Source organism: Ascaphus truei, chromosome 3 (genome assembly GCF_040206685.1).
Source record: "Ascaphus truei isolate aAscTru1 chromosome 3, aAscTru1.hap1, whole genome shotgun sequence".
Classification (NCBI taxonomy): domain Eukaryota; kingdom Metazoa; phylum Chordata; class Amphibia; order Anura; family Ascaphidae; genus Ascaphus; species Ascaphus truei.
In genome coordinates, this window is record NC_134485.1 from 65,275,589 (window position 1) to 65,299,111 (window position 23,523).

The 23,523-nt window shown below is 43.4% G+C and overlaps 1 protein-coding gene across 2 annotated transcripts in view; it reads right to left on the reverse strand.

The window, feature by feature from the left end:
* ABR (ABR activator of RhoGEF and GTPase) overlaps positions 1–23,215 on the reverse strand; it is a 229,914-nt gene extending 206,699 nt beyond the window's left edge. Inside the window, exons 1-2 of one of the 2 annotated variants that reach the window (XM_075594180.1) lie at positions 22,997–23,215; positions 6,141–6,325 (exon numbers count right to left, since the gene is read on the reverse strand). In XM_075594180.1, coding sequence (XP_075450295.1) covers positions 6,141–6,325; positions 22,997–23,018 — 207 coding nt within the window. In that variant the 5' untranslated portion in view covers positions 23,019–23,215. Of the gene's footprint in view, positions 1–6,140; positions 6,326–6,887; positions 6,909–22,996 lie in introns of those variants that run through there. The other variant, XM_075594183.1, reaches the window with a different exon arrangement.
* Between the last annotated feature and the right edge of the window lie 308 nt (positions 23,216–23,523).

Here is a 23,523-nt window from a genome sequence, read left to right on the forward strand (position 1 = left end):
AGAGAGAGAGAGAGAGAGAGAGAGAGAGAGAGAGAGAGAGAGAGAGAGAGAGAGAGACTTAGTCGCCAAAGGTGAGTAAAGATGGCTGAGGGGGGAATCAAGTACATAAGGTTATGTATTTGGGACAATTGCATTAACCCCTGTACTACCTGGAGCCTGAGAGCGCGCACCAATAGTAAGGATACATGCACCAACACTTCTGCGCATGTGCAACGTACACTGGGCGCTTCTGCACATGTGCCAGCAGTGCTGGGTGGTTCTGTGCATGCGTCTGTGCCGCCTTAATCTGCGCATGCGTTGGAGGCGTGTAGACGGTAACATGTGCACATGCGTAGGGCAATGGCCGTTTCTGCGCATGCCGATGGGTCCGGGCTTTTCTGCGAATGTGTTTAAGACGCTGGCTGCCTATGCACATGTGCTAGCGGCCGTCTCTGCGCATGTGCTGATTGGGTGGTGGACGGCTCTGCGCATGCGCTGTTGGTGCCTGCCGTCTGCGCGTATGCGCTGGCGGAGCCGGACGTTTCTGCGAATGCGCTGGTGGACCCGTATGCCTCTGCGCATGCGTTAGCTGTGGCGGGTGCCTCCACGCATGCGCTTGCTCGCAGCAGCCGACGGCCACTTCTGCCAACACTGACTTCACTTCCATTACAAACTTCCGTCTCCGTGAAGATGTGTCGGCTAAGAAGTTTCACACCAAAAAAAAAAGGGGGGGGGGGAGGGGGAAGGATATAGGATTTTAAAACAAGAGTCAAATTGGCCGCCAGCGCGGTCAGTTTGTAAGCTTCTATGCCTGAGAACGGTATTAGGATTCTACACGCAGGCTCTCCTGCAGCAGCCACTTCTCTCTGCAAAATGCTGCAGCTCCCTAAATCAATGTCTCATCACACTGCTGGTTGAACAGAAGCCGAGCACAACGTGTAACACTGCTCCCGCCTGCAAACAGGCAGAAAACCAGAGGCAGCAGAGACGTGAGCGCACGGTTTTATTTCTAACCCCTTGTTGACTACCTCTCACCACTTTATCCTCCTGCAAAAAGCCAGTGAGAGGCAGAAAAAAGCAACAAGTGCTGCTTATCACTCCAGAACCTCAGATCACCCTGCCACACAACACAGTGAGTCTTTAGTTTAGTAACCATAAGTGCATTAAATGTGTGATGACATGAGAGCATCCCTCTTGAGATGTATGGAGTCAATTACAATTTAAATCTAAATGGACTAGTGTCATGTGCACATTCTATATATCGCAGTCAGTTCTCTTAAACCGACTCCTTCAGAGATGAATCATTATATCTGGATCGATTAGGCTATGAAAAGTGAAGCCACAAAGAAATATAGAAAGGTAGAAGACAATTCTAAGACAAACAATATCCACTCACATCACATGATGCTTAACAAGGGCTCTTAAAGATCAGCTAGTCTCTTAATCACACCTTGCGATTTAGATGCATGAATACATTGGGACAACCTGACTAAGCCTCAGAAGCAGGATTTGGAACATGTTGAAAGGTTACCTACCTCTCAAGCAGCAGTTAAGCATGCATGAGTAGCTACTGTGTTGAACCATAATGTTTTAGTAAGCACTTGACATACAGTACATTAACTCAGGGGTGCGCAAACTTTTCTGTTTGCGCCCCCTCTTACCTTTCCTCCAGCAACAGCGGCGTCATTTGACTCCGCGTTGTCATGGTGATACGTCGCCAGAAGCCACCGGAGAAGGTAAGAAACATAGAGGCCTTACGCACTCCCCCGGCATTGTATTGCGCCCCCTCTCCCCCCGAAAATCTTGCACACCCCAGCATTAACTGACACGGTTTATCACGAACAGACGAGAGGATAAAGAATCCAAATGTAGGATTCAAGCTAAAGAAATACAATTAAAAAATACCTTCAAGTTTAAATGTTCACTTAGTCTGAAAAAAAAACTTTAACCATTAAAGATTCCTTTCCCCCCCACAAAATACATCAGATAAAAATACCACTTATGAGCACATTCACGTCTCAGACAGGTCTGCATCCCTGTCTTTCCTCCTTATCTCTTAGCATACAGAACTTCCACTGCAGCCAGGGATTCTGGGAAATTACATGCACATGAGCACTTGGTATATAACCTTTTGCTTCGTGTCCATTTTAATATGAGCCAATGCTGCACAAAATATACTTTGTATACTTTGTTGTGCTGTTCAGAGCAGGGCTCTACACGGCGAGATGCAAAATGTGAAATTGAAAAAAATACATAATTAAAACCGAAAGGCGTTGGTCGAGTAATTTAATTTTATTTCCAAATTTCTCCTAAAAGACGCAGCACCAATGTCTTCACTTAGAAAACTTCAGGTCATCTGAATCGCAGCGACCCAACTATGTCCCACAAACTGCAGATCCTGGAACCTATAGCACCAATGCCCTTATCTCACCCCATAAATCAACCAACATTTTAAATTCACTACCCCAAATCCTGCCGTGGCTAATGTGATCTGCTGCCAGCTGGTCACATACAACCCATTGGCAATCAGGCAGCCAGACTCTCACACTAGCTCCTCTGTCGCTCCTCTTTGCAGGTTGCTTCACTGGATACCAATGTCACCAAGAATCAACCTTATGAATCTAGTCCTCACATACAAGCTTTCCAAGCTATGCTGACCCTTAGTACTTCCCAGAACTCATCCCCAAATGCTATTCTACAAGCACCCCCTCTCTTCTACTAATGATCAGCGGCTCCCTCAAACTCCTTTAAGAGGTTTCATGGGTCAAACCTATGAATTCCCTTCACCTACAAAATCAGACTATTCCCCACTCTTTACACATTTAAAGGTGCCCCGTAAACTCAAACAGGGCATGCCTTGGTGTGGTTACGGGCTTAAAGATACTTTGGCCAAAGAATTTGACTAAATTACCTTTACGTCTGGTAAGAAAGTCGAGAAGTATTGAACTATAATCATTTGTCATATTGGATGTAGCAGCACTGGGGCTTTTTTGTCTTTTGTTGTATACATTAGGTCACGAAACCAGCAGTACTCCTTTTGACACAAATATATACAGTATGGTGGTGGTGGGCTTGTGTTCTGCGCTTGCAGGGGTTTGTGTGTCTCTCTACCATCATCTGTCATCAAGAAAACAGCGCAGTCTTTGATCGCTTCACTGCAATCAGCCATTAAAAGCACACCAACCTCTATCCTCCACTTCGCCTTCTGTTTCCCTTTGCTGTGAAAAGATTCTTGTAGCAAGGTTCTCCAAAAGTACAGTACTAGTGTATGATACGGTTTGTACCTTTAATGTTCTGTGCACTCACTTTGAACTGTACAATATAAAGTGTTATAAATAAAATGATAACCTTGTGGGTACGTCTCAGGCTACGATTATACCAGGAGCTGCTGGGCGGCAGCGCGATGCGGTGACGTCACTGCTGCGATCTGGCAAAGCGGCACGTTGAACTGCAGGCAGGAGGCATCCGGAGGAGATAAGGAGGCGTTGCCGTGTGCGGTTCACCCTCAATGGCTGAACCGCTCCGTCACCTGCCAAGAACAAATTGTGCTGTCTGCCCTCCAGTCTGCCGCCCTGCAGTTCCAGGCGGTGCGCACGTCGATCAAGGTATATTTACCATAATAAGATTTCTGCATTTTGTTTTTGAGCTGCGCAACGCTGCCGCCGGCGGTTTTTGGTATAATCAAGGCCTTGGGGAGGAAGGAATACTGCAAGCTACAGAATCAATATCGTGCAGTTGATCAAACTCCCAAGACGCGCTTTGCCAAAGACAAAGAACTTACTTCTCCAACAGTTCATAAATAGCTTTTGCAAACAATTATTTCAATCAGGTTATCAATTGCAATTACTTTTTAAGCTCTTTAGAGCAGAAATCAATAGTTCCCTATTTTGTTGTACTGTGTGCATAGTAGTGTATCTATGCCACATAAAGGCTTCTGATTATCAAGATAAACTCTAGCAAAACTAGTGTGCCCGTCTCGTTGCTCTGATTCTTAGCACACATTTAAAAATGACAAGAGAATTTCAATTAATCTGAATTTTTAAATAAATGTTCAGCTGTTTCACCATAACACACACTTCTAAGCAGTGGTAGAAGTATTTTAAAAAAAAATAATAATTCTGGTTTGCTTAAAATAAATGCTTTCATTAGTCCTTGTTTGAGCTGCATGGACTTCAACCCTTGTTTGTACAATAGGAATACAAGTTAGGGGGTATGTATCAAAGTTTTCTGGTGGTAAAATTGGGACAAAAAGTGACGAAAAAGACTGCATCAGATTTAACAGAAATAGACTATTTAAAGGAATTGAGTTTTATTTCGATGACAGATCTGGTGTTATATTACATCCCCGTTTTATAGGCAAGAGCTTTTGGAACAAATCACTTTTGTAAGTGAATGAAGTCTGTGTACTGAAGTGCTTTTGTATACAGTAGTCTTTAAACCACTTCAAGGGTTTTATCTAACCCAGTAACAGAATAAGGATTCTGGAGGCCCTAAGCATTTTGCTGGACTACCACCTGTAACACATCTATCATTTCTACCCGTCCCAATGCATAAACTGAATAATCAAATGACAAGAGCTGTGCATGGCTTATTCTCCCACATTCACATTTTAAATGAGGCACATCATAAAATTTTCTATGCATATACGACCGACTCCTGATGCATTTGACCTCCCTGATTGCACCTCTACTCGTAATGTGCCTATGTTTCCCAATATATAACTTAAATTGCAAGCTCTTCGGGGCAGTCTCCATTTGCCTCATGTGATCCTTTAATTGCAGCTCTTTTCCTCATGGTTTGAACTTTACAAAATTACAAGAAAAAAGTGCTGCGTTCACTATCAGCACAATAAATACAATATAGAATAGATGACAGAATATGAATATACATACATATACTATATATATATATATATATATATATATATATATATATATATATATACATATACTCTACACACACACACACACACACACACACACACACACACACACACACACACACACACACACACACACACACACATATATACACATATACTATATACACATATAATATACATATATATATAATATAATATATATAATATTATAATATTATATATATAATATAATATACTTATATATAATATATAAATATACACACACAATATATACATATACATACATACATATACATATATATACATATATACACACACGCAAATCAGTTTGTTTCTGACCTTGTGCAACCTATGGCCAACCCACAACACCATTACCAGCGGTGTTACTTGCAATTAACTCAAACAGTACTTGAGCACTTCAGTCTCTGGTATCTGGGAAATCTAGTGACAGGGAAGATTCATAGTAATGACTTGTATCCCCTGCTGTGTACTTTTTTATCCCACTAGTTACTCCCTTTCTTACTTCGCTCTGTGCTTCTTTATGACCTCAATCACTCACCCCTGCCAGGCTCTTTTTTGTTTCATTCACCTTATTGACCTCCGCTCTGCCAGTATACAGTATAGAGCAGAATCCCTGCAATAGCAGCTCAGATTCAGTTCTGACATACAGAATATCCAAGCAACAAGAGGGAGAGGCGCAGACAGAGAAGAAAATAAAGAACAGATATGTCGTAGCATATACATTAAGAGGATATTCTTCTTAAGGAGATTAGAAAAAAAAATAAAAAATAATTAAAGGTCTACACTGATTGCTCTTTTCCTAATATTTTTAACACGATTATCCAAGCAACACGAAAAAGGGAGAAAAAGAACAGCTCAGAAGCCGGAGTAAATTTGGGGTAAATGAAGATCAGTCATTATTATTATTTTTCAGGTCACGGTTTATTACATAGATGGGTTTTTTATAGAGTTACACATGGAACCACTTCTGTACCAGCTTGCACCCTCTCTGCACTAAAATAGTTAAAATGATAATGCCAGCACACAGTGGTGAAGCTGGCATCCTACGGTATCATTTAGCAGTGCATTATTAGTAGCGGGAACATGCGTTTGCCTCTGTAATAAGACTATAAAGAGTTTATAATAATAATAATAAAACAAACATATGCCAACATTTTACAGACTAAATAAATCCCAAACACCTGCGATCACACAGGGGAAGGGGGGACAAAGGAGTATAAACCCCAAAAGCAATGAAAAAAAAGCAACAAAGTCTTACCTCTGGGAGTAGCCCCTCTGTGGGAGTGGGAGACACCCCATCTACGCTGTCCTGGCTCCTGGCGCTAAGTTGTGGGGACATGGTGGGAGATTCGTCGATATAGGGCATGGTCTCGGAGCCTTCGCGGGAGCTCTTCTGCTCCTCATTCCCTTCCGCGTCGTAGCCGTCTGTGCCGTAGTTGAAATCTGTGGCGAGGAACAAAAAAGGCCATTGAGTTCCTTCAATGAGGGCGGCCAAGGAGGAGGCGTTCGGCTTGTGCCTGGGGGTCATGCTGGCATCTGAGCTTCCTGAGAGAAGAGGGGAAGAGCGGAGAAAGAAAGGGCAGAAGCAGCGAAGGTAGAGAAAATGAAGGATTGAAATAGAAAGGAAGAGGGGGGGGAAAGGAAACAGAGAAGGCAAAGCAGACAAGATCAATGGAGGGTGAACGGCAAAGAAAAATAATGTAGGAAAAAGGAAAAAGTAAACAGAACGGAGAGGCTTGAAAACAAAGAAAGAAAACAGAGAGAAATGGAGCTTTAAAAAAGATGGGGGGGGGGGGGAGAAAGCGCAAGCGAAATATTGAGATGAGGAAAGCAGAGGCAAAGAAAAAAGGGAGAGAAAACTAAAAAATGAGGTACGGGGAGAGAAAGAGAGAGGGAGTCTGCAACCAATGCAGAGGAGAGGGAAAGCTTGGAAGCATCAGAGGCAGAGTGAGCAAGAAGAGCCAGTCCTGGCGCTACATGCAGAATACAGAGGTCAATTGGCCACCTCTGAAACACAGCAAAAACTACGACTGAAGGATTAGGGGAAGCCTGGGAGCCTGCGAAAACTGGAAAATCAGCGGCTGTCCACAGATGACAGCATCAAAGCTATTCCGGGCCCTGCTTGTTGCCTCCTTCTCTGAGTCACAGGGAGACAGAAGGGGGGTGAGATGGCTCATGGATTCCATTTTAAAGCACCTGTTCTTGCACAAATAAGAATTGTACCAAACATCCAAAATGAGAGCACTCCCCTTTACTGTGTTTTTATTAAGCCATTTTTTTAATATATATATACACACATATATACATTTTTAGATTCAAGTCTAAATCATAGGACCCGAACCTGTGGTACTGGCATCACTATGGCAACGTTCAATACAGGATTTCTATCAAATGGGCAGGCACTTTTCAAAGTACTCATTGGTTACTGTGTAGAGTGGGCATTCTTTAGCATATGAAAAGGGACAAAAAGAAACATTTCAGTAAGAGCGGAACACCAAGAATAAGATATTAACCCTTTAGCAGTCAGGTCAGAAAAGCCTTGTTTTGTATTCCTGCCTAATCCTCCCTCATGTAGACTGTGATTCACTCATTGCAAAGCGGGCTCGCTCATTTTTAGCATTAGTGAGAGTTCCACCGCCATTTTTTGTTTTTAAACAAGAAACTCTAAATACTCTAGAAACTATGGTAAAATACTGACAGGGGGCATCAATGTGTTTTTTTTTATTTATTTCGCTTATTAAAGCAGCAATACTACCTTCCCCCTTTATTTTTTTCTTATTTGTATATGTAAAGCATGTGACCATGTATAATGCTACATTCTTACCTAAGCTGGCAATCATTTGGTGCTCCTGTTCTAAATATGTCGAAATCCTGATTGTGTGCCTAACATAATGGCAGCTTCAGTCAGTGTAACTCAGCAGCTACAATGTATCCTTATATTACTACGGTAACATTGTCTATTGTTACCGTTTGCAGCTCAAAATGCTGGGAACAAATGATCACAAACCAGAAAGTGTTACAAAGATCTTGCACTGCTTGAGAGGTGAGCTAAAACCTGCTACAGAAATCAAAAGATGCTTTAAAACAAAAATGGCATTAAGAGTTGAATAATAATTAAATAAAACAAAAAAAACAAAAAAAAAAACACAGTATAATCTAATACTACATAACTGATTTATTTAAACCCACCCCAATAAGATTTCACATGTTGTGCGGCTTTAAATATGTATTAGTAATTGGAGCAGACAGAGGTTGGATTGACTGTGTATTCAAATTAGCCCCACACGTATTTGTATGGCTAACCGAGACCGCTCGCTTGCAGATGTCACTCTGCCTCCGTGGGAGAGGGTGGGTGGAGGGGTCTGTCCCGCGGTAGAGCCTCTCCATTGTCATATGTATGTGTATACTGTCTGTGTACATATGCAAGTGTGGCTACGTATGTGTGTGTACGTTCACATGAAGAATCACTGTCACCAGCGATGTGCTCGAAGAACGAAAAATCTGCGTCGCCGAAGAATGGATCTGCCGCGATCACGCTGCAAGGGGTCCATGCCCCCGAATGCTACACCCCACCAGAGGGTTAATCCTACGGTGCCGTGACCGCGGGTGGCAGAGGCACCGGAGATAAGGTTGGCTACATGTGTGCACATGATCTGTGTATGAATTTGCATACAGTATGTATATGAAAGTGCACATGTCAAGAGAACTATAGTTTTAGAATAAAAATACTCCTCCAAAATGTTTACAGATGTATTTTTATGCCACAGGATAAAAGCTAGCAGAACCTCAGAGTACAGGTATATATTCATTTCTGAGGGGTTTGGCAGCATGTTCCAAACTAGGCCGCACTTTTCAGAGCTATTTGGAAACTGGAACTTTGGTATCTCCGTGTTTCTTTTCTGGGTGGAAAATGGGCGATTGGGGGGGGGGGGGGAAGGTCTTTAAAGAGATGGGGTGAGTGCATATACAGCGACGCCCCGCTTCTCGACGATCCGCCAATACCGAGAAGGGGGCCGCCATTTCGGCGCATGCGCAAAACGGACCGGTCCAGGCGCGCTTATGCCAAGAACAGGTTTTTTGCCGATGTTGCGCATGTGTAGAACGGCGCATTGCCAGTCTGCGCACATAACGAAAATCGCCGGTTCCGCTTTCCGGTGATTTTCGCTTTGTGGCGGGTCCTTAGAACGGAACCCGCCGCATGACTGGGGCCCTGCTGTATAACACACTGATTTTATGAGCCTACTTAAAAAAACAAAAACATAAGTGTAGCCATGGCTGGTTCCTGGCTACCATTCTGCCCTCACTGGCATACAAGTCCTGGTAAGAGCAGGCAGTGCCAGTACTAATCATGGGTTTTCCCACACACAGGCAGTCCCTTGAGTAACAGGGGATGAGGTGTGACTAGGTTTGTGTTCTGCCCAATCCTGGGTTCAGACCGAGTACCTTTCCGCTACTGCACGTAAGGGACGTGCTACCCCAAATTCAGTAGTGTCTCTACCGTTGAGAGAGACAAGGTATGACGCAGGACTGCTCTGCACTGGCAGGGCCTGGTCCTCTTCCCCAAGGGGGAGAGTGAGTGATTACCTTTTCCCCTGGTCCTGCCAGAGGGCTGGGGAAGAGCAGGGACTGCTGTGGGGGCCCATGACCTGTAATGAAGGTCCAGGGACTATCCTGAGTTTGGGAGACCAGAACAGAGACTGTATTGGGCAGAGGACTGCCGTGTTACTGTGAGTGTACAAGAATAAATTTGTTCCAGCTGAATATACCTCCGGCCTAGTGTTGATCCTACTGGGGGGAGGGGTAACCGTTTCTACCGTAGGAGATCGCCTCCATACACCTGGAGCTTATGACAGATGGAGGCGCTGTGTACCATGGAGTAAATGTCGGGTATACACACCAGAAGCCTGTCCTGCAGTCCCCACAACCATCAGCAGACAACTCAGCCTCTTGTGAACCAACAGGTAGCATGCACCATACACCTGGTAACAGGGGGTCTCCCAGAGGATGGGGGAAACACAGTTACACAAGGAACATGCAAGCGAGGAAAATTGAAATGCACATGGAACTGGTAAAGATACAGTCCTGAGAAGTCACATTACAGAGTCTCAGTTCACACAAGAAGAGTAACAATATCATTATATAACTCGCCTGCAAAGAGGAAGACTGAGAATGAAGACTAGCACTGTATCCCGTATATATAAAACATTCAAATGAATTCATCTAAATTCTTCCCAAGCAAGGGGATGATGGCTTCCAAGCATATTGAACAGAGGCCAATGAATCCAAGACCTCAAGATCCTCAGTCTTTTTGGCACAGGGAGATAGTGACTTACACATGGACACAGTATTCACCCATGTAGCACTATTAAAATTGCATCATAAATTATTATTCGTGTATAGAAAACACAGCCATAGCCGGCACGGTGCAAGAGCCCTACTGAGTGAGATTTGTGTATACTGGAAAAGAAAAACTAGTGATCAAATAACGCAAGGCTTTATTAAACAGGGCAATCACACCTTGGCTTCCTTAGGAAGATTCAATGACCTGGACAAGAACGGTCTTACTTTATCCAGTTACAAATAATTCCATTTCTCTGGGTCTACTCAATCCAAGCATATCAGCTATTTAGGTTTATCTGTTTGACTAATTATGGCTTAATTACTATACAAACAATAGACTAAACAAAGATAACTACTCATCTCTAGCTGAGGACTGACAAACATTTATCATCAAAAGACAAAAAGAGTGTAAAATCCATCCGAAGATTATGTTTACCACAGGAAGTTAAAAATAAAAAGGGGTTTAAGAATACAGTACTCGTACTTCTAACAATACAGTGAAACCATTTTATCATCATTGGACAATTTATTTAAGTCACACACGTCACTGTCCTCAGTACACTTTCAACCTGGGAGTGATTGCCCCTTCCAATGATATGTGATGGTTAGTGAGATCACCTTCCAAACAAGTGCGACCTAAGAAGCATTGAAGACCTGGATAAGTGGAAGATATCCCAAAGCACTTCCACCCCAACCCTACACCTTTAATTTTCCATAATGGATCAGCACCCATTTGCATAATTAATGACCAATAAAAGCAAGCGTACGATGTAAAGCCGATCAATATCTATTCCACACTGAGTGCAGAATAGCTAGTTAGTAGGCCACGGATAGGGACAGGTGAAATACTCTATCACGGGGACAACACTGGAGTCATAGGAGCCAAAAACCTGGGGATGAGGAAAGCTGAAGACAGAGCGGGAGTTATTGCCTGGTTATAGCCTGGGTCTTCAATACTCACTACATTAAATACTGGGTCTTCAGTACTCACTACAGAAATGTGTAAGCATGCTAAATATTAATGACACTGTGCAATGAGATATTATCCTAGCCTATCAACAAAAGTGCAATCAATATTCAGAAAGGTTTAACATTAATATAAGGATTATTGTATCCAAAATGCAAGTATGTGAAGGAACTAAGATGGGAAGTAAACAATTGTCTTTGTATCACTGAACCATGATCACTGCTAGCTCCAGTATCATCATTGAAAACCTTTAAAAAGCACCTATATGGTTTTGACCTAATCTTAAATGCTTACTGTTTAAAAGGCTGTTTAAGGACAAATGCGTTCAAGTCCTTTCAGTCATACAGAAATGGTGAACAGATCAACACATTGCTACAGTAAATATTATAGGTTAAAGCTGTTAAATTCTGGGCATTATTGAAATCCCGGCACCCTGATTGGATAATGCCCGGAATTTTAACCAATCAGTAGTGGCCTGGAATTTTTGGCCCCCTGCCAAGTTTTTCAGGCAATCAGCTTTCAGTTCTCATTCACAAAGAGTGAGATCAGCTCTCAGACAGGGGAGGTGATTGGACAGGAGGCAGCAGCAAGGCACTGACCCCTCCCCCACCCTGCCTCCAGAGAGCTCGCACAGGACAGTGAGGGGAAAGGTTGTGTGTCTGTTGTGTTTTGTGGGTGTAGGCGGGCAGCAGAGTCTGTTTTGTTGGTGTGTGTGTGTGTGTGTGTGTGTGTGTGTGTGTGTGTGTGTGTGTGTGTGTGTGTGTGTGTGTGTGTGTGTGTGTGTGTCAGTGGGTGGGTGTCAGTGATTGTAGAGGGTGGAGGAGGCCTGCGGAGTGTGTGTGCTTTCCTTATAATAAACTTGCATTAAAAGCATAAGAACGTAGACCATGCTGATAAAAATCAAGGACTACAAAAGTGTATCTTTATGAAAAATTTAAAGAAAAAAAACCAAAAGCACCTACATTTAGCCTATAATAGTAATAATCCCCTCAGAACAGGGCATTACTGGCCAATAATTCCCTGGTTGGGTTAAAGTCCCTCAGCTTCGCCTCAGGCCTTCAACTCATTCAGCCAGGGCATTATTGGCCAGTAATGCCCTGTTCTTCAGGGATTATTACTTAATTACGACAGCAGTAAAAAGCAAATGTTATTTGTGTGGACATTTCTCATACCCCCTTCCTTTCAGTATAATTGTTTTCCATCTCATCTGGAAAATTCATAGAAAGTGGAACCAAACAGAACTGATGGATGGGAGAAACTACACAATGCACATAATCACCTGGGGACATCACACACAATGCAAAATAAGCACCCTATTTAACCCCCTCTAGAAGAAACAAAACATGTAGGAAAATATAGGAATTGTAACTAAGATTTGAGTACAACCATTTCTACTTAATTCATAGCTTGGATTTCAAACCTTTTTCCCCCCAAAAAAACCCCAGCAGGTATTCATTTTCCCTATACCGGCCCGAAAAAAATCCATTTCATTTAGATTATATTGTAAATCTATTCTAAATGAGTGACATTGGCTCGTTATTGTGATTCTTCTGAACATTCCACCTATTAACAATACTTGTAAAACAAGCTCTCTAAATTATGCAATGGCACAAATGTTTTACCAAAACCCCCTCTTTTTAAATGGTGGCTTCTCCCCGGCCTCTGCTAAACCCAAGTGTTTTTTTCGGTCTGGCGTCCCCAATGCAGTTCAGACCTGAGTTTTGGAAACTTTCTACCATATAATTACATCTATTTGCAGCTCTCCTGTTTGGCCATTATAATGCTTCACTGCCTACAACACATCTACACTTCTCGAAGGCAGTATGAGTGCTTGAGCTTTCCACTACTTCAGCATGCTAATGTTTATAATACCACAAAGTGATAATACTGATCACAGAAAGGTGCAAACTCTTGCAATATTGTGACTAAAAGCAAGCCTCTAATGCTCTTGTAAAATACAAATACACTACATTGATCAGGCTGTTTTTGCTGCAGGAGGGGAGGGGGGATTTCAATTTGATTTAAAAATAGTGATAAAAACGGCTGAATGTAGAATTTGTGTAATGTCGAATATTCGTGCACCTACTGCAGAAGGAAGCTAGCACATTAAAACTCTACACTGCCAGAATGACGGGCAACACTTTGCAGACCCGAGATACCTGCTGCTGTATTGCACCTGTAGGAGTCTCAATAACATCTTCACAAATCTGCAAAAAAAAAACGAGATTGAGACACATAAAGAACAAGCGTTTCACTGAAACAAGTGGGAACGATTTTAAAGTGACTGTAGGATTAAAAGGTGTGGTCTCACTTTTTCCTCCTCTGTGTTATATTTATTGTTCTGTAGTCCCGCTTTCAGACAAATCTGGACAGCTATTAAAGATCAAGTTATGATAGAAGAGCTAAAATGGTGGTGGGGAGGGGGACTGTATTACACGTCTAATTGCTTCCTCATTATTGCAACTATAAGGGCTCGATTATACCAAATGCTGCAAGGCGGCAGTGTACTCTGTGACATCACCCAGCACTGCCGCAGAGCAGCATAGTGATTATACCAGGGAGCCGGTGGAGAGCAGGCAAGGAGGCGTGGCCGCGAGCGATTCGCCCTTATTGTCTGGAACTGCTCACGTGATGCGGCCGTCGCAGGCCAAGAACAAATTTGCAGATCGCACCAGGAGACAGCCGCCCTGCAGCTCCACGCGGTGCGCACGCCGCAGCAGGTATGTGCACTGCGATTGTTTTTTTTTTTTAAATGAAAGTTGTTTTTCAAGCGTGCGGCGCTGTGTGAAATGGACATATTCTGGACCCAGGTTCATGTCTAGGATATGAATGGACCCAGATAGCTTCAACTCAGCCCCCTTTCCAAAGCACACCACGTCCTGTTATATTTTCTTCACTTTATTAGGAAAGGAGCAGTATATTCAGGCACTTGTGGATGTAATGGTGTTGTGAGAGTGCTTCTCTATAGGTGCTTCGTAATTAAGGGCAGGTGAAAAAGATTGGGCCTTGCCAGTGGAGGGTAACAAAAAACGTACTCAGTACGTAAACGTACGTAAACGTACTTGGGCCTTGCCAGTGTAGGAAGGAAAAGGAAGTGTGAGGGAATCTGGGTAATAGTTGGTCTGTCCACAGACTATTGTATCAACAAAACAGGGGGGAGGGCAGAGCAGTCCATTCTGAGACAAGATATCAGAGGTTGCTGTAGCAACTCACTGGCTACATTCTCAGATGCAGAAAGGGCAACAAAATGATACATCACACAGGCACAGTGTGTGTGTGTGTGTGTGTGTGTGTGTGTGTGTGTGTGTGTGTGTGTGTGTGTGTGTGTGTGTGTGTGTGTGTGTGTGTGTGTGTGTGTGTGTGTGTGTGTGTGTGTGTGTGTGTGTGTGTGTGTGTGTCAAATGCATGCAGCTGAACTTATTATTATTTTTTTACTTCAATAGTTTCATGTGGGCAATCTCCAATTACCTAAAGAACTGTATAGCTGCCAGTCAATTTGTTCTTCATGTATTGATAGGCGAAATTTGGTGACATAATTAGAGCTGGCATATGTTTTTATTTGCTTCTGTCAGTCAGTGGAAGCTCATGAATATTCATGAGCACTCCTGCACTGACAAGTGCTAGAGGGAGGGCAGGGCTGACAAAGGGGTGTGCCAGGGCTTGTGACAGGACATGAAGGGGCAGTGCCGTAGCAAATGGCTGTTAAAATAGAATACAAGAAAATTGGTCTTTCAAAGTTGTTTTTTTTTTAAAACAGAAAATGCTAAAAGTATTTTTTCTTACTACAGAACTGATTTATTAAAAAAAAAACACATGCAGGCTATTGACTGAACTGCAGCTTTAAGGAGCTGACAAGCAGAAGGGAGGTCAAACAGAAATATGATTCTTGTTCCATGACAGGACACCTGTTAGAGGAGCTTCGCTCCATGGAGGCATAATACCGTATCAGGCACGATTAACGGTTTCCCCGTTACATTAGCCAACATACATGCTCCCAAAGTCCTTTAAAGCACATTTTTTGAGAGAGAAAAAAGCCTTTCACTATTCTGCAAGCCCTCAAGAATGGGTCACTTATAGTTGGAGGGGATTTTAATTCAGTCATGGATGGGAGGGTGGACAGGTCAAGATCTCGGGACAACCCAAATACCTCCCATTCCAGTAAGGACTCAAACACTCCTTGCTGCTCTTTGCGACCAATAGTTGGTTGATGTTTTGAGAAATGTAAACCCAGTCAGTCGGGACTTCACCTTCTATTCAACCCTACATGACTTACTCCCGCGCATAGACTTTCTTTTGGTTGATGGCTCTCTGGTGGCTCAAGCTCGCCACGTCTCGATTTATAACATCACCATGGTCAGACAATGCAATGATCGACACTCTTATAGATTGACTTTCCACAGTCTCCTTTGTTTGACAATGGAGACATACCGAGACTCTTTCATACATCCTAGCAATGTCATCCAACATGGACATGGATCTTGAATTCTTTGAGACCAACAGATCACCAAATATCTAATTTCCTACAATTTGGGAGGCCCATAAAGCGGAACTAAGGCATCTATTCCCCATCCCATAACAAGAAGGAAAGGCAGCAAAGGATCGTAGACATTTCTTCACGGCTTGCGACCCTGGAGGCTCAACACAAACCAACCTCCTTCTTGGCCAAACTATTAAAATTAGAGGGAAGCTAAATTTATGTCAGTGTGATAAAACTATGAGAGCTACAAGATGGATATTGCAGAGTTTTATGAGAGCGGCAATAAAGCACGCAGTATGCTGGCCAGAAAACTTAGAAACATCAAGTCCATAAACAACATCCATTCCATACGTTTGCAAAATGGTTCCCTTACTCATAACCCCTAATTAATTTTTTTAAAGAATTCCAAAAGTACTTAAAAAAAACAAAAAAAAACTATACGATGGCAAGAAAATCAAGCTTTCCAAGGACACCCCAGTCTAATATGCTTCCCTTCCTACGTGTTTTCCAGACTTCCTAAATTAAAGCCTAACCTGCTGTGTGTGCTTAACCTCCCAATCTCTAGTGAGGAAGTCACTCCAGTTCTTAAAAACTAGCTATTACCAGAAGTTCGCAAAGATTCTCACTACCCAGCTGACATAGATGTCTAGTAAATTCTATGTCCTCAGCTAACATAACTTATTCTCTAAAACTCTCCCTCAGCTAGAATACACTGCTCTGGGCGTCTTTCTGACCACCGCGGTCCATATGGCGAACAGAACTAGACAAGGCATCCCCTTTTACCACGTTATTATTAGCCTTATCCGTTGAACCACTCCGATTGCATATTAGAAATCTTTCAGAAATCTCCAGATTCCGGATCGGTAACAATTTTTAACTCTCAATGTTTGTGGACGATGTCCTCATGACTCTTACAAGGCCTTTGACCTCCTTGCCAAACCTCTTACAGCTCCTAGGGAAATTTGAGGAAATATCCGGTTTCAATATTAATTATACAAAATCAATGGCCCTCAATGTGAACTGGCCCAAAGAACTAGAAAAACTCCTCATTACATTTTAGTTTATCTGGAAATCAACCTCTGTTCCCTATTTAAAAGTTGCAAATCACAAAGATATTCTCTTCAATGTATCAGTTAAACTACTACAGCTTATTAAAACGTTCAAAAAAGATCTAGAGGCACGGAGCAAGTACAAAATCGCCTGGATTGGGAACAATCTTGTTTAAAAAGAATTTTCAATCCAGGATTATGTACAGGCATACCCCGCTTTAAGTACACTCACTTTAAGTACACTCGCAAGTAAGTACATATCGCCCAATAGGCAAACGGCAGCTCACGCATGCGCCTGTCAGCACGTCCTGAACAGCAATACCGGCTCCCTACCTGTACCGAAGCTGTGCGCAAGCGGGGAGACTATAGAACCTGTTACACATGCGTTATTTACATCAGTTATGCACGTATATGACGATTGCAGTACAGTACATGCATCGATAAGTGGAAAAGGGGAGTGCTTCACTTTAAGTACATTTTCGCTTTACATACATGCTCCGGTCCCATTGCGTACGTTAATGCGGGGTATGCCTGTATCTATTTCAAAGCTCAACAGTCCCGGTCCCCCCATGTCTTGAAAGACTCCATTTCCCGCTACATGTGGGTAAAAAACGACCCAGAGTTTTAACAGTCCATCCTGCAAAGGCTTATTGACTTGGGTGATTTGGCGGTTCCCAAACTTTTCTCATTATCTCGCATGCCAACTTTCACGAATATTGTTCTGGAGCTCTGGTAGAGGAACTTGCGGGTGGGTAGAGATTGAATACCAAGAAAGCAGACAAGCCGAGATCAATACTCATCTGGGGAGCCATAGTAAGCAGACCACTAAGTGTACTTGGTCACCCTGTCATAAAACCATTGCTCCGGTTATGGGAGCGGCGTAAAATAAAAGTATGATATGACTATCCGAGGACCGGGTATAACTCCTGTTCTGCAAGCTGACTTTCCTCCCAGGTATGAATACCGAGGTCTTCCCGGCCTGGAGGTCGGTGGGCATCCTAAGAGTAAAGGATTTGTTTCATAGAGACAGTATGCTCCCCTTTGCACGGTTGATGGAGAAATTTCAGCTATCCAATACGGAACTGTTCCATTATCTACAGATTGAACACTTTGTGACTTCACTAACTGTTATAGACGTCCTACAGCTACCCACATATTGAGACTCTGAAACCTGATACCTCAAGAGTGGGATGGTGTATACACAGTACTGAATTCTGCTTTTCCACAACGCAGGATGAAACCTATTACAAGTTTGTTTATGCTTAAGTAGGAAGAGGCGATACTATAGAAATGGATGACTGGAATGATCTGTGTAGCTGCTTCCAAGATTTCAATATGCACCATTATCAAAGAAAATTCTTACAAACTTCTATCTTGATGGTACATGTCTCTGTCTGTCTGAATAAGATTGGAAGTAATACCAACACCGTATATTTTCGGAGGTTGCGAATTTAAAGGCTTGCTGTCCCACATATGGTGGTCATACCACACACCACCTTGGTCCCAAACTTTTTCTTCTAATTAACCAAGTTCTGGGAACCTCCTTAAGACCAGGCTCATGGCTAGCCCTTCTAAATAAAATGACTCCTGATCTATCCATACCAGAAAAGAAAAAAAGAGTACACAGGCAAAGATCCGTATCCATCCGCTCCATTAAAAAATAGTAGAACTCACCAGCAAGGAAGTTAAAACCTAATTTATTAAACTACATAAAAGACAAAATAAACAAACAGTACAAAGTACTCTCCCACGCGTTTCACGCCCACTATGGCGCTTTCTCAAGGAGTAGTGAGATAGGGGAGGTCTTGAGTATTTAACATGCATCCCCGTCATGCAAGACAGCCGTTTAAAATAATTAATTAATTGATTTTGTCTTGCAGAAAGAACAGAAACAAAACACAGAAAGGTGAGAAAAAGAAAGAAGGATTAAGAAGATAAAGAAAAAAATCTCACTGCAAGAAAACAAGCCACAAAAACAATACATATAGCAATAAAGAACTGTATAATATGTAAATATATCCAATGAAATAAACATATAACATATTGGCCATGACTAGAACTTATAGGGGAGACGTCTCTACACGTCGGGGCTACATTGGACTTCCAGGGAGCCAGGCGGTGATCGATTGTGAGTAGCGTGTACTCCACACCGGGCGCAGCCGGGGCGAACCGAGGGAGACCGAGTGAGTTGCCGTCTCACGCATTGTCCCCCGAGTGTTTCGTTTAAGCCCTCCTTGCCTTCCCTGTTATCCCGCACTGTTTGTGTACCCTTTTAAACCCGCATTATCCTGTGTCAAACTCCTATGATTGAATGAACTATTTATGACTAATGGCTGCTGCCGAGCAGCACTGACCGTCACTCTTTGAGCTTTTACACGGTTTTTTTTTCAGATTTTTCACAGAAAAGAAAAAGAAACTGATGCACATATTCTTGGCCACCCAGTGCTGTATTGCTGTCCCCTGGTTAAAACCAGAGCCCCCGCATCCTAACATGATTGAGAATATTTTGGAATATTATGCTATTAGAATAACCCACTTCTTTCAAGGAGGAATGCACTAAATTCTATAGGGTGTGGGCCCATGGCAAGCATACATAGGCAACCCGGGCTTTGGCCTTGCCTCAGGTTTCCAGTAGATAACACCAGACTAAGTCCTACAAAATATCAACCCGAATTACTCAGAGATACTGACGGACAGCATTGTTGTATTTATTCTGGGGCTCCCAGGCTCTTTTCTCTTTATATATTAAATATGTTTATCCCCAGGTCAATGGGAACCAGATAACTTCTGTGAGAAGCCCCTTGAGAAGGCTATCCAAAATGTATTCAATATATGTTCCCCCTTTTACTGCTCCATTGTAATATCGATACGTAACCCTCCTTCTCTATTCTACACCCTATACCAAAATAAATAAACTGTTTGAAAAAAACAAAAACGTTGGAAAATAATGAGTTACGGATTCCCAAGTCAGTGAAGTGACTGAAATAAGGTTTCTTAATAATTTGATGAGGGGTCTCTTTACGCTTATATAGCTGAAGAGGTCTCAGATACACTGGCCTAATGAGTTGCAAGCCCCTTTGGCAAAGAATGGGTTAACGGGTGGCAGTCATGTAGTGCCCAAAGCCAGAGGTGCCATACAAATAGGTTTAGTATAGGAGAGGTTAATGAAGAAGCAGAAGGAGAGATGAGCAGAATGAGATCTTGCATTTGCGTGTTTAGCCGTGGGAGGACTATCATTATTTCCCAAGAATTCCCAAAGGAAAAGGGCTGCTGGGTTAACCCATTCAATACAGAATTGTTTTTGTTTTTTTACCGTACACACATTGGGATTGCTGGCCCCTCTGGCAGCAAAAGGGTTAAAAATATATATATTATTACGCCCATGAATTCAACATTAGCTAAATGTCATGACGACCATTTGTGATTTAATGAGGAGTGCAACCACTGACTCGTAAACCCAACACACTGAATTTCAAACTTCTGTTATGTTTGTGGGCGACTCAACGTTCCATAAACCTTTTTTTAGACTAGTTTTCAGAGTTTGCACGGCTCCCGAACCTTCCCTCCGATGCGATGCACACAGTGCACATCTTTTTTGGTAAATGCTCCAATAATTTTCTTCATATTCCCCATGGGGGCTGTATTTATGGTGTCTCATTGACCATCACTGACATTTTCTTTCATATTCCCTATGATATATTTACGAGTCATTGGCTCCCATCAAAAATGAAATCCACGCCACCTGAAGACTCCATTTCCAATCAGGCATTTAAACTGAGCCCTATACAAGTTTGCTTTATAGCAATATATTTTCAGTAGATTACCATACAGAGAGCGCCCTATGTGCTTCTATGCATTATGCTTAATTGGGATATCCTATAAATTCACAGAATGTGTAGTTTCACGTATTATACTGAACAGGCCTAGAGGAGCAACTGAGATGTCTTAGGCTGTGTTTATAGTGGCGTAGTGCTTGCTGAGGTGCGCTTGGCATATATTCAGAGACCCATTATATGTTATGGTGCCATTCTGAGTGAAAGTTTCCGCTTGCTTGCTCACGCTTGCTGAACCTTGCTCGGCTTCCAGCTACAGGCAAATCTGTGTTTCTGTGCTTGCTGGAGATGAGGTGCGGTCACGTGACCCACTGCCGTCCAATCAGAGCGCAGCACAGAAATTAACTTACACCCGAGAGCAGCCATTTTCAAGCATATGCAGAGAGAGAGGTAGCTGGGGTGGGGGGGGGGGGGGGCGGGAAAACGGACTACTGCTGCTGGGAGTTGGGGGGGCAAATGGACTGCTGTGGGGTGGGGGTGCAAACGGCTACTGCTGCTGCTGGGGGGCAAACGGGCTGCTGCTGCTGTTGGGTGGGGGGTGGGGGGGCAAACGGACTGCTGTGGGGTGGGGGGGGGCAAACGGGCTGCTGCTGATGTGGGGTGGGGGGGCAAATGGACTGCTGTGGGGTGGGGGGCAAACGGACTGCTGCTGCTGGGGGGGCAAACGGGCTGCTGCTGGGTGGAGGGGGGGGCAAACGGGCTGCTGCTGCTGTGGGGGGACAAATGGACTGCTGTAGGGGGGGGGCAAATGGGCTGCTGCTGCTGTGGGGTGGGGGGGGCAACCGGACCCATCGGGGGAACAAGAGGGGGGGGGGGGGGAGTTTGTTTGAACTGTTTATTTTTTACACAGTTTTGCGATGCACTTTAAAATAAAATGTATATTCTGTTTAAGAACATTGTACTGTTTTATTGTTCAATGTATATGTTCTTTTTATATAGAAACTTCAGGGACATAGGATGTGGCCACATGGCTGACACAGACACCAACACACACAAACAAGCAGAGCAACCGAATTGCACTCAATCGTCACTACGCCACACACACATAAAAACAGGACACAATATGTTTGTGATAGATGAGCATAGTTGCTTCTTGGTCATTATATATACATATATATATATATACACACACACATTTCTTTGTGTCTCGCTGGTTCCTCGTGGTCGCTGCACTGTGACATCACACCCTGTGGAGACGTCGCTGCACAATGACATCTGTCAGGTACGCCTCCCGACCCACCTCCGCCCACAAGCCCCGCCCACTAGAGCACACGCTCTGTCTGATGGGCAAGAACATGAAAAGCAGCCGCTTGCTAGGCGAGAGGTGAGCATCAGCGCTGGAGAGCACAGCCACTCTCCACTATAAACACAGCCTTAGGTTTTATTACTACGAGTCAAAATGGTGCATTCAAATCCAAAATAGCCATCCACCCACTCTGACAAATACAGTTTACACAGATTATCACATGTGAAACCCAAGTTTTCATAGAACATTACACAATACAAATGTCTACACTTACATTTAACAGAAGGGACTACTAATCCTAGAATGAAAAAGTCACAATGAAATCATATACAAAATATATATTTTTTTATCCTCAAAACCCAGCCCTTTATTTTTTCCGCAAATCTGACCGTTTTGTGAGACTCACAGAGCCTACACTGCCGGTTTTATGATGAAGAAGCCATAAACCTCTTCAAATCAGGACTGAAATACCAGCTAGATGTAATAAGTATACTCACAATAAAACTACGTGACTGCAGGATAACCCAGTTGGTCCTGGTAGCTCATCTACAGGAACCCCATTCCTGCCATGATATAGACCTATCTCCAGGACGGCGTAAATGTCCGAAACTTTCCTATAGAAGTAACAGTTGCAGAAGTGAAGTAAATAATTATTAACCAGTTCCATGTTAGATGTGTCTCTACAGCAACAACGAAAAAGTAAACCGCTTTGTTGAAATGTATTGCTGGCTCCATTGAAGCCACAGGGAGTAACGCCATGAGACACAGTATCACACACACCAATTTTTTTAGACTCTCGGGGGTGAGGAGGAAAGAGGGTCAACTGGAAACCATGCCTGATGTCAACCATGGTCCCATTTTGTGCAGTGAGCTTTACACTGCCCCCTTTATTCATTAGAACCACCCTTTAGGTGACTATTATTGACAAGTGCCAGCACTCCCTCCTTCCTGCAAAAACACTAGGAGACACTTTTGAACAACAGTATGTGAACAGGCAAAGGGTCACCAAGGCAAAGCATGCAAACCTCACTGGCAAGAACATACAGATAAACACCTTAGAAAAATCAGAATCCTCACAGCGACACTCCCGGGGAAAAGGCAAAGCTTGCTTTTCTGCAGTTGCAGCAGTGAGAGGGGATCGGAGGACAACAAGGCGAGACTCCACTCTGTCATGGAGCAGCATCGGTAGGAACCTCACTCACCCCGGTCCTGCAGCCACTCCATCAATTCCTGTGCAGTGGAAGAACGCTGCAACCCCCCCCTATGCAATCCATTCAATCTCTTCCTTGCTGCTCCTGCAGGTACCTGCACTTCACCTCCAGCGTACACAAGGAATCCAAAGGAGGGGAAAAAATAGACAGAGGAGAGAGATCAGGAGCTGTTCCTGCCAGTTTATTTGCTCCTACGTCTAAGAGATGAGCCTGCATGTGAGAGATGAGCCTGCATGTGAGAGATGAGCCTGCATGTGAGAGAGAGAGAGAGAGAGAGAGGGAGGGGGTAGATGGGCCAGGAGCCGGTCAATTACCAGCACAGGAGGCTCTCTTGGGGATGATTGTAAGTGTGTGATGGGGCGGGGAGCTCAGGGATGATGGGGAAGGCTTATGGAATAATGCATGATGGATATGGGATCAGGAGTAACAATATCTAATTCCACTTAACGGTACAGTAGTGATTGGACTGCACTGCCTGGTTTTACTCCAACTTCCTAGCAGAGGCTCTCCCTGACACT